This window comes from Rhinoraja longicauda, chromosome 9 (assembly GCF_053455715.1).
Source record: "Rhinoraja longicauda isolate Sanriku21f chromosome 9, sRhiLon1.1, whole genome shotgun sequence".
Lineage (NCBI taxonomy): Eukaryota > Metazoa > Chordata > Chondrichthyes > Rajiformes > Arhynchobatidae > Rhinoraja > Rhinoraja longicauda.
Window position 1 is genome coordinate 31,351,582 of NC_135961.1, and position 12,535 is coordinate 31,364,116.

The window sequence follows — 12,535 nt, forward strand, 5'->3', positions numbered from 1 at the left end:
ACTCACTGCACACTGCTCCTTCATCTTCTGCCTCGCTGCAGTCCTCAGTGAAATCGCAGAGCTGCCTCAGTTTAATAGCTACCCCATTCCAGCAACTGAAGGTTCCCTGAAGCGTTGTCCTGGAGCCTGTCAAAGGACCTGAAATACAACCACAAATGGAATGGCACATAAAACGCACTTTATTTTCCACCATAACGACAATGATTGAGAGGTTTTTACTGTACAGCTTCTGTGTAGTGACCTGCGTGGGTTTTCTCCGAGATCTTCGGTTTCCTCCCACACTCCAAAGACGTACAGGTATGTAGGTTAATTGGCTGGGTAAATGTAAAAATTGTCCCTAGTGGGTGTAGGATAGTGTTAATGTGCGGGGATCACTGGGCGGCACGGACTTGGTGGGCCGAAAAGGCCTGTTTCCGGCTGTATATATATGATATGATATGATATGATGATTATGGCAGGGGTGCCTTTGAGAGGTCACGGAATCACAGTTTCCCACAATATGACTATTCCTGTTTATGTTTATCTTGGAAACTTGAAAAGGTGATGTAAACTGCATACACAACATGAGCAAATTACTGTGGTTAATCCCATAAAGAGGCCTCAAAATAAGAATCGCCACCCCCCTTTGAAAAAGGTGGTAATTATAATGTTGTATAAAAGGGTTTATGACTATTACACTTATAAACCATCTAGAAAGTGAACAAAGATACGAGGAACTGCAGGTGCTGGTTTACAAAAAAAAGACACAAAGCGCTGGAGCAACTCCAGCAAGTCAGGCAGCATCTCTGGAGAGCATGGATAGGTGATGTTTCGGGTTGGGACCCTTCTTCAGAATGCCTCATGCTCCACGCTGTGCTGTTATGTAAGAAGTTCCAGGGTGAAGGATAGAGTTTTCTCTGGTATGCGGAGGTTGTGTGGTGGTGGGGTGGTATGCGGAGGTTGTGTGGTGGTGTGGGGAGGGGGGGGGGGGGGAGGTGGAGCACAAGGAGATTTTACAATGAGAATTTTAGTTTAAAGGACCAAATAATTATTTTATTCAGGGAGACACAAATAATTGCAAATGCTGAAATCTTGAGCAAAACGCAAAGTGCTGGAGGAACTCAATAGATCAGGCAGCATATATGGAAAGACAGGTGACATTTCAGGTCGGTACCCATCTTCAGAACGTCAGAGATTGAGGAGAGAGCTCATATAAGTACTAAGATTAGGAGAGGCTTAGGAAGAAGGGTAGACGTTCAAAACCTTTTTCCCAGGGTGGAAACGTGAAAGACTAGAGAGCATAGGTTTAAGATGAGAGAAGCAGAGTTTAAAGGAATTGTTTCGTTTAGTTTAGTTTAGAGATACAGTGGGATCTTCTGCCCATCGGGTCTATACCGACCAGCAATCCCCGTACCCGAGCACTATCCGACACACTAGGGACGATTTATCATTTTACCGAAGCCTGCATGTCTTTGGAGTGTGGGAGGAAAATGTGTGCACATGTATGTGTGAGCCTCTACTCACTGGAGTTTAGAAGATTGAGGGGGGACCTCATTGAAACTTACAGAATAATGAAAGGCATAGATAGAGTGGATGTGGAAAGGATGTTTCCACTGGTGAGAGAGTCTGGGACCAGAGGTCATAGCCTCAGAATTAAAGGGCTCTCTTAGAAAGGTGAGGAGGAACTTCTTTAGTCAGAGGGTAGTTAATCTGTGGAACTCATTGCCACAGAGGGCTGTGGAGGCCACGTCAGTGGATATTTTTAAGGCAGAAATAGACAAATTCTTGATTAGAACGGGTGTCAGGGGTCATGGGGAGATGGCGGGAAAATGGAATTCGGAGATCAGCCATGATTGAATGGCGGAGTAGACTCAATGGTCCGAATGGCCTAATTCTACCCCTGTAACTTGTGAACTTGTGAAAACAGAGCACCCTGAGACATCCCATGTAGTCACAGGAGAAGAATCAGTCCCGGGTCACTGGAGCTCCAGGCAGCAACTCTACCGCTGTGCCACAGTGCTGCCCCCTGGGGGGCCAGATTTGAATGGGACCAAATTTTTTTAACACTGTCTCCACACAGACAGCACCTGAGGTCAGGATCAAACCCAGATCTCTGACTCTGTGAGGCAGCAACTCTACCAGCTGTGCCTATGTGGCACATTAGAACTAGAACTACTTATATCCACGAATACGGAAACACCGGAAAAGAAAATGAAGGGTTCAGTGTTTAACGATATCAGGTGCAGTTGAGATGTTTTATTCTTAATCAGATAACACTTTTTACATGAATCTTGAAAGTGCTGTTAGTCTTGGCATCAATTGCCACAGCTTATATAAGCAAGAGAAAGCCTGCATTTGCACACTTCCTCTCGTGACCAAAGGATACCGTACAGTCAATGAAGTGTTGTTATTATTATTAAGGAAACAGAATAGTCAATATGCAAACAGCATAGATTAATAAAAAACAAATTAATAATTATCTGATAATCCATCTCAATGTTATTAGGCAGTTGTAAGTATTGGCCAGCAAGTGAAGAGAAATCCGCTGAACCTTAGTTAAGACAAATGTGGGTACCCTGAAGACAGAAACTGGTGAATTTATTATGGGGAACAAGGAAATGGCAGACGAGTTGAACAGGTACTTTGGTTCTGTCTTCACTAAGGAAGGCACAAATAATCTCCCAGATGTCCTAGGGGATAGAGGACATAGGTTGATGGAGGGACTGAAGAAAATTCACATTAGTTAGGAAATGGTGTTGGGTAGACTGACGGGACTGAAGGCTGATAAATCCATGGGGCCTGATGGTCTGCATCCCAGGGTACTCAAAGAGGTGGCTCGAGAAATCGTGGATGCATTGGTGATCATTTTCCAATGTTCTATAGATTCAGGATCAGTCCCTGTGGATTGGAGGGTAGCTAATGTTATCCCACTTTTCAAGAAAGGAGGGAGCGAGAAAGCAGGGAAATATAGACCAGTTAGCCTGACATCAGTGGTGGGGAAGATGCTGGAGTTGATTATTAAAGATGTATCAGTGGCGCATTTGGATAGCAGTGACAGGATCAGTCCAAGTCAGCATGGATTTACGAAGGGGAAATCATGCTTGACAAATCTTTTGGAATTTTTTAAGGATATAACAAATAAAATGGACAAAGGAGAGCCAGCGGATGTGGTGTACCTGGACTTTTAGAACGTTTTTAATAAGGTCCCATACAGGAGATTAGTGGGCAAAATTAGAGCACATGGTATTGGGGATACGGTTTTGACGGATAGAAAATTGGTTGGCAGATAGGAAACAAAGAGTAGGGATTAATGGGTCCCTTTCAGAATTGCAGGCAGTGACTAGTGGGGTGCCGCAAGGCTCGTGCAGGGACCGCAGCTATTTACAATATACAGTACATTAATGATTTAGATGAATTAAAAGTAACATTAGCAAGTTTGCAGATGACACAAAGCTGGGTGGCAGTGTGAACTGTGAAGATGATGCTATGAGAATGCAGGGTGACTTGGACTGGTTGAGTGAGTGGCAGATGCAGTATAATGTGGATACATGTGAGGTTATCCACTTTAGTGGCAGGAACGGGAAGGCAGATTATTATCTGAATGGTGTCAGGTCAGGAAAAGAGGAAGTACAACAAGACCTGGGTATCCTTCTACATCAGTCACAGAAAGTAAGCATGCAGATACAACAGGCGTGTGAAGAAAGCTAATGGCATGTTGATCTTCATAACGAGAGGAATTGAGTATAGGAGCAAAGAGGTCCTTCTGTAGTTGTACTCGGCCTGGTGAGACCACATCTGGAGTATTGTGTGCAGTTTTGGTCTCTTAATTTGAGGAAGGACACTCTTGCTATTGAGGGAGTGCAGCGTAGGTTCACCAGATTAATTCCCGGGATGGCGGGACTGTCATATGATGAAAGAATGGAGCGACTGGGCTTGTATTCACTGGAATTTAGAAGGACGAGAGGGGATCTTATTGAAACATAAAATTATTAAGGGATTGGACACGCTAGATGCAGGAAACATGTTCCCGATGTTGGGTGTTCAGAACCAGGGGCCACAGTTTAAGAATAAGGGGTAGGCCATTTAGAACTGAGATGAGGAAAAACCTTTTCACACAGAGAGTTGTGAATTTGTGGAATTCTCTGCCACAGAAGGCAGTGGAGGCCGATTCACTGGATGCATTCAAAAGAGAGTTAAATAGAGCTCTTTGGGCTAGTAGAATCAAGGGATATGGGGAGAAGGCAGGAACGGGGTGCTGATTGTGGATGATCAGCCATGATCACATTGAATGGCGATGTTGGCTCGAAGGGCCGAATGGCCTACTCCTGCACCTATTGTCTATGTATCTATGAACCTATTTAGAACTGTGTCATTTCTTGGCCACCTGTGGTCTGATAGAAACTCTGTTGACACTGCAACAATCTGTTCACAGTAGGGAGTGTACAGGAAAAAGCAAGACTCTGGAAACAGTTATGATGAATAGCAACTGCAATTAAGCAAATTGCAAGTAAACAGGTACGTATAAAAATGTCATCTATTTAGGCCACCCAAAGAGTTGTTCATATGCCTGGCAGATGGAAGTCGTAAAATAATTCATTTAGTTTAGTTTGGAGATACAGCTTGGAAACAGGCCCTTCGATCCACTGAGTCCGTGCCAACCTGCGATCCCCGCGCACTAACGGTGCCTACGCACGCCAGGGATAATATACAATTTTACCAAGTCAATTAGCCTACAAACCTACACGTCTGTGGACTGTGGGAGAAAACCGGAGATCCCGAAGCAAACCCAGCGGTCAAGGGGAAAATGTACAAACTCCGTACAGATCGTATCCGGGTCTCTGGCGCTGTAGGGCAGCAACTCTACCACTGTGCCAACGTGCCACCTGCCGATTGGAATCAGTTAAATTCAGCATTCTATTTTTTTTGGTTTAGTAAACAGCTCTAAATGCCGATAGATATCAGGTTTTTTTTCACCTATAAGACTCTCAATGTCAATCATATAGAAATGACATTTTCTTTTTTTTTGTTCTACCAAAGCTGCACTTGGCTGACAAAATTCACAATTTGAGGACCAGGAGGGTACTGTTAGAGGAGATTCATGAGCATGATTCCAAGGATGATTGCGTTCATGTATGAGGAGCATTCGATGGCTCTGAGCCTGTACTCGTGGACTTTAGAAGGATGAAGGGAACCTTATTGAAACGAACTGAACACTCTTAGGCTTTGATAGAGTGAATGTGGAAAGGATATTTCCACTAGTGTGGGAGTCTAGGAACAGAGGACACAGTCTCAGAATAAAAGGACGCACCTTTAGGACTCTATTCCTTGGAGAGCAAGAGGATGAAGGATGATCTTATAGAGATGTACAAAGTCAATAGACAATAGGTGCAGGAGTAGGCCATTCGGCCCTTCGAGCCAGCACCACCATTCAATGTGATCATGGCTGATCATTCTCAATCAGTACCCCGTTCCTGCCTTCTCCCCATATCCCCTGACTCCGCTATCCTTAAGAGCTCTATCTAGCTCTCTCTTGAATGCATTCAGAGAATTGGCCTCCACTGCCTTCTGAGGCAGAAAATTCCACAGATTTACAACTCTCTGACTGAAAAAGTTTTTCCTCATCTCCGTTCTAAATGGCCTACCCCTTATTCTTAAACTGATGCCCCTGGTTCTGGACTCCCCCAACATTGGGAACATGTTTCCTGCCTCTAACGTGTCCAACCCCTTAATAATCTTATATGTTTCGGTAAGATCCCCTCTCATCCTTCTAAATTCCAGTGTAATCGAAGCCTAGTTGCTCCAGTCTTTCATCATATGACAGTCCCGCCATTCCAGGAATTAACCTAGTAAACCTACGCTGCACGCCTTCAATAGCAAGAATATCCTTCCTCAAATTTGGAGACCAAAACTGCACACAGTACTCCAGGTGTGGTCTCACTAGGGCCCTGTACAACTGCAGAAGGACCTCTTTGCTCCTATACTCAACTCTTCTTGTTATGAAGGCCAACATTCCATTGGCTTTCTTCACTGCCTGCTGTACCTGCATGCTTCCTTTCCGTGACTGATGCACTAGGACACCCAGATCTCGTTGTATGTCCCCTTTTCCTAACGACACCATTCAGATAATAATCTGCCTTCCTATTCTTACCACCAACGTGGATAACCTCACATTTATCCACATTAAATGCCTACTCACACAACCTGTCCAAGTCACCCTGCAACCTCATAGCATCTCCCTCACAGTTGACACTACCACCCAGCTTTGTATCATCTGCAAATTTGCTAATGTTACTTTTAATCCCTTCATCCAAGTCATGAGAGGAATAGATCGGGTAGACGCACAGAGAGTCTTGCCCAAAGAATGGGAATCGAGGACCAGAGGACATGGGTTTAAAGTGAGGAAGGAAAGATTTAATAGTAACCTGAGGGGTAACTTTAGCTCGCAAAGGGTGGTGGGCATATGGAATGAGCTGCCGGAAGACGTAGTTGAGGTAGGGACTATTGCAACATTTAAGAAACATTTAGACAGGTCCATGGATAGGACAGGATTGGAGGGACATGGACCTAATGCAGGCAGATTGGGCAAGTGTAGATGGGACATATCGGCCGGTTTGGGAAAGTTGGGCTGAAGGGTCTGTTTCCATAGAATGCGAAAAGGGGCCATGACATGCCGTTGGCGAGTGGTTTAGTTTGGTTTACTTCAGAGACGCAGCACTGAAACAGGCCCTTTGGCCCATTGAGTCTGCGCCGACCTGCGATCCCCACATACTAACACCATCCTACACAAACCAGGGACAATTTACAATTTTACAAAGCCAATTCACCTCCAAATCTGTACATCTTTTATACATGCTTTAAAAGCAAAAGGGTAGAATGGGAGATGGTAGAACCACTCAGGGACAAAGGAGAAAAGGTATGTCTGAAGCAAGAGGCAGTGGGGGAGGTACTAAATAAATAATTTGCATTTTTTGCACAAAGGAGAGAGACATGGCGAACAGTGAGGTAAGTAAAAGAAAATAACTGCAGATGCTGGTACAAATCTAAGGTATTTATTCACAAAATGCTGGAGTAACTCAGCAGGTCAGGCAGCATCTCAGGAGAGAAGGAATGGGTGACGTTTCGGGTCGAGACCCTTCTTCAGACTGATGTCAGGGGGGCGGGACAAAGGAAGGATATAGGTGGAGACAGGAAGATAGAGGGAGAACTGGGAAGGGGGAGGGGAAGAGAGGGACAGAGGAACTATCTAAAGTTGGAGAAGTGAATGTTCATACCGCTGGGCTGCAAGCTGCCCAAGCGAAATATGAGGTGCTGTTCCTCCAATTTCCGGTGGGCCTCACTATGGCACTGGAGGAGGCCCATGACAGAAAGGTCAGACTGGGAGTGGGAGGGGGAGTTGAAGTGCCCAGCCATCGGGGGATCAGGTTGGTTAAGGCGGACTGAGCGAAGATGTTGAGCGAAGCGATCGCCGAGCCTGCGTTTGGTTTCGCCGATGTAAAGAAGTTGACATCCAGTGCAGCGGATGCAATAGATGAGGTTGGAGGAGGTGCAGGTGAAACTCTGTCTCACCTGGAAAGACTGTTTGGGTCCTTGGATGGAGTTGTGGGGGGAGGTAAAGGGACAGGTGTTGCATCTCCTGCGGTTGCAGGGGAATGTGCCCGGGGATGGGGTGGTTTGGGTAGAAAGGGACGAGTGGACCAGGGTTACTGAGGGAGCGGTCTCTGCGGAACGCAGAAAGGGGAGGGGATGGGAAGATGTGGCCAGTGGTGGGGTCCCGTTGTAGGTGATGGAAATGTTGGCGGATGATTTGTTGGATATGCTGGCTGGTGGGGTGGAAGGTGAGGCGAGGTAAGTGAAATAGGTGTGAGGTGTTAAGGGGCACGTTATTATCAAGAAAGAAGCGGTGATGGGTGTATTGAAGAACATTAATGTGCATAAAGCCAGGCAAATGGATAGAACAGGTTAAGAAGGATGTGGGCCAAACACAGGCAGGTGGGGCTAGTGTCGATGGGCCATTTTGATCAGTGTGGGCAAGTTGGGCTGAAGGGCCTGTTTCCATGCTGTATGACTCTACGATGTCCCAATTCCTGTACTAATGCAGATCTCAAACCATTCTTAAAATAGAACACTGAGCTCACAAATGGAAAATGAATAAGATTAATTATTCTATTTTCTATGAGTGGAACTCACACATAGCACCCTGCCTTTATTTAGATTCACACGTGCTACCATTTGTGCAAAATACCGATGATCTTCAAATTATTGTGCATGCAGAAAGGTTCTGTGTATTTGTGCAAGGAAAATTGAGGGCAGTCTGGATGACTTCAACACCAAGCGCCTCCAACTGTTATAAATGTTGATTTCAATTAGCAAACATGACACATTGACAGGACTGGGTAAGTGCTGACTGTTACAGAGAAATATTTATAGTTGGCATCTATGATATATTAGTGAAACATGTTATAGTGTTGATGAAATCAGCTGGAGGACTGATAAAACAGGCTGTTGCAACAGTGAAATACAGTGTATTCATTAAAAAAGAGGGAACATCCTGACTGGATGTGGGAATACACATACCGCAGCAACTCAAAATGGAGAAAGGCAAACCATGAAAGAACCACTTCATCAGGAGCATGTGGAAAGCTCAGTCATAGAGTCATACCGTATGAAAACATTACCTTCTATGCTCTCAGGTTCGGCTACGGGAGGCGCCGCTGGGGCACGGAGGATGAAGGAGGCGGGGTGAGGGGAGGGATGATCCGGATAGAGGCGAAGGCTGCAACGGGCCTTGATGGCCAGCTGCAGCTGGGAGTGAAGCTGGCGCCAAAACCTGGCAACTCTTGCATATGGACTCAGTGGGCTGTTTCTATGCATTATGTACTTAACCGGGGATTTCAGTGCGGGCAAGTTGGGCCGAACGGCCTGTTTCCACGCTTTAAGACTCTATGACTCCATAACTGTCACAGGATGTGGTGGAGGCAGTTACAATTACAATACTTAAAAGGCATTTGGGCAATTACTGAGATAGGAAAGGTGTAAAGGGATATGAGACAATGCAGGCAAATGGGACTAACATAGATAGTCATTAGAGGTGGCACACGAGTAGGCTTACGAGACGGCTTATGTGCAGTAGAGCTCACTGACTATGAAAAGAGATTATGTAACCATGTCCAAACACTTTCATTCATATATATTGTAACCTTTTACTCCATTAACGTTTTTACTTCATTAATGTTTAAGTAGATCACAATTTGAACTGTAAGAAAATAACTGCAGATGCTGGTACAAATCGAAGATATTTATTCACAAAATCACAATTTGAACTAATAGGTATGCTGAAAACTAGGACAAGAATTCATCAGAAGTTTATTCATTTTCTTAAACCTATATTAGTGAGCAAAAAGAAAGTGCTGGAGGCACTCTGTGGGTCAGTCTGCTCATGACCCGAACCATCGTCTATCTATAGTATTCCTTCCGCAGATGCTGTCTGACCCGTTGAGTTCCTTCAACACTTTTTTTGCTCAAGATTCAAGCATCTGCAGTGTTTCTGTTACCTATATTTGTGCAGCATGTTGCAGCTTAATAAAACATTGAAAAATGCTGCAGTGACAATGAAGAGTACTGTAATGTCAGCATTTTTTAAAAGATTAATAGAAGTGATCATTTCAGTGAAGCATGGTGCCGTATTCAGGAATCCCACTGAGCACCGTATCTTAGAGAAAAAGAAAAAGAACTCATTTCTACCGTCTTTTATGGAGCAAAACTCCCCAAGATATTTCAAAAACATTGTTAAAAGTGATGCTGAGGCTCCCAGCAAGGCCGCGGCCATAGCTCGACAACAGGCCTGGCTCGTCCACCGTGGAACCGGGAACTCACCTGGAGCGTCCGAGGCTCGACTCCTGCTTGACCCCGAAGACTGGGAACCGGGGAGGAGGGTGGGAAGGAGGTGGTGGACGTTAGATGAAGGGCCATTTTCAAGATGGTGGCGGACGGAGGAGAGCATCGGTGTTGCCAGGACAACGGGCCTTTAAGACCAAGTTAAAACTGCACTCTAACTTTGAAACTTTGTGGGCGCCGGAAACATGGCGATTATTTGTGTACTGTCTCAGTGAAGTGTACTATTAGATTACAATCATTGCACTTTTGTACTTATCTATGATTATGCTTATCTCTAGTATGATTTTACTGGATTGTATGCAAAATAATGAATTTTACTGTACCCAGGAACAGAGGTGCATGTGATAATAAAATATTATCATCATCATCATCAAACATCTTAAAGGATAGAAGTGTTAGCAGAGCAAACTATGTGCAAGTTATATCGAACATCGTTACTTGAGTGAAGTAAAATGAGGATTTTCAGTTAAAATTTCTGTTCAGAGAAAATGGTAAATTCGTTTACACTCTTGTTTTTATCTAAGAAAGGACACTGAAGACCCACACCACTCTCAGAAGACTACCAGAAATAATTGATTGCAAAAGAAAGTGATATTTAGAAAACAAAAAATATACATTTTTTAATTTAACATTTTCATTGTTCTGCTTGCAGCTGATTCCATTACAAACATATTTTATTTTCAGGAAAGCTTCAGCATTTACCTTCATGGCAGTTCTTCAGGGTAACTGAGTCCAAAGCTGTTAGCTCCCAGTTCTTCCGGCTGTTTCCTTTATATTCAAGAGAGATCCGGAAACCATCTTCCAAGCTTCCCACTTTCCCCTGAAGCAGGGTCCATCTGTTCCAGTGCGAGGGATTTTGGAAATAACAGAAAGGGAGAGTAAGAAAAAAACCGACTGTGAATCAAACCAGCAGAGACACAACATACTTTAAATTCAAAGCATGGTTGCACTGCTTTATATCAAAGTGCCTTTCATCGCAGTCCAATGATGACTCTCCAGTTACTGATGAAAGGGACCAAATTCACATGGCGACAGTAATATTCTGTATTAGTCCAGGCACAGGACTTTAAATCTACCTTTTACATTCAATGCTGTAACAAATCAAGGCCGCAAGCGATCAGTTAGAATTTTGCCCTGATATTCTGGCCAAATTCGTCTACCACAATGTTGAAGGAAGGAAAAAAAAGGGGTTAGAATTTTCCTTAGAACATCTGACTGTTCACCCAAATGACTTCTATGTTTATATATCTGTTGTGCTGCTGCAATTAAGAATTTTACTATGGAATGTGGGAGGAAACCAGCGCACCTGAAGAAGGAATGGGTGACATTTCGGGTGGAGACCCTTCTTCAGATTTTCTCCAGAGTGGCGGCCAGTCCCGCTGAGTTACTCCAGCATTTTGTGCCTATATTCGGTGTAAACCAGCATCTGCATAACAGTCTGAAGAAGGGTCTCGACCCGAAACGTCACCCATTCCTTCTCTCCAGAGATGCTGCCTGACCTGCTGAGTTACTCCAGCATTTTGTGATGTCTGCATAACAGAGACATTCTGAGTATATTCTGTACTCTGTACGATACGATATGATACAATAGAACTTTAATTATCCCAGGGGGGAAATTGGTTTGCCAACGGTCATAAAACACAAGAAATTAAGTGACGAGTGGAAAGGATTGGGGATGTGCAAAGATTGGGGAGGTGGGGGGGGGGAGAAGGGGTGAAGGGGAGTCAGTTTACCCCACGACAGAAGGGGGAGTAACTGTACAGTTTGATAACCACAGGGAAGAAGGATCTCCTGTGGCGTGCCTATGTTATCTTTAAATGCACTCAATGCTTCCAATTTTTCATGAGCAGTATGCTCTCAGGCAACTGGCATCCATGGGGAATGGTGGAGATGCTAGTTACATGAATATGCTAGTTGCACAAGAATTGCTCAAAAAGATCACTACCGTACATCACACACTAGTATTCTATGCATAAAAATGCCAAATAATATGTAATTTCCTTACCCTATTAGAAAAAAATGTTTTACACTGCAATTCTATCTTTGAATGCTAAACAGTATCAATGTAAACTATGGAAAAGAGAAATCAAATAAATCCCTGCACTCATCTCCCATGAAGTGCAAAATCTTCACAGAGGGTGCTGATGCTAATCAGTCTACATGTTTAAACTAAAAATGACTTTCCATACTTGTTTTGCATTTGAAAACAAAATTATGCAATTGCTTAAGAGTCAGATTTTTTTTGCTGGTTGCATTGGAGCTGTGATTGATTGAATAGAAGATAAATGGGAGTTTACGTTCTGCTGCACACACTTATGGATGTCACCAAGGACTCAGATATCAGAGAATTAAAACGTGGCTGAATTCCATTTTAATTTCCCACTGAGATAATGAACGATTCACTCCTTGCCTTGAATTTCAGAAATACTGAAAATCAGTCACAATCTGAATTGAAAAAAAAAGAATCAAACTGGAAAGAAAGGGACTAACAACCTCAATAAGGAAAACACTTGAAAATAGAAACAGAAGGAACAGATTAAAAATAGAACTAACCAAATGATGATAAGTTCATAAATTTGTAAGTTCTATGAGCTGAATTAGGCTATTCGGCCTATCAAGTCTACTCCACCACTCAGTCGTGGCTGATCTATCTTTCCCTCTC

The 12,535-nt window shown here is 43.8% G+C and overlaps 1 protein-coding gene across 2 annotated transcripts in view; it reads right to left on the bottom strand.

The window, feature by feature from the left end:
• The window catches only part of LOC144596574 (ALK tyrosine kinase receptor-like), an 887,900-nt gene that overhangs the window by 268,014 nt on the left and 607,351 nt on the right, over positions 1–12,535 (bottom strand). For both annotated transcript variants that reach the window (XM_078405054.1, XM_078405053.1), the window contains exons 6-7: positions 10,576–10,709; positions 7–138 (exon numbers count right to left, since the gene is read on the bottom strand). In XM_078405054.1, the coding sequence (XP_078261180.1) occupies positions 7–138; positions 10,576–10,709 (266 nt within the window). The remainder of the gene's footprint in view (positions 1–6; positions 139–10,575; positions 10,710–12,535) is intronic.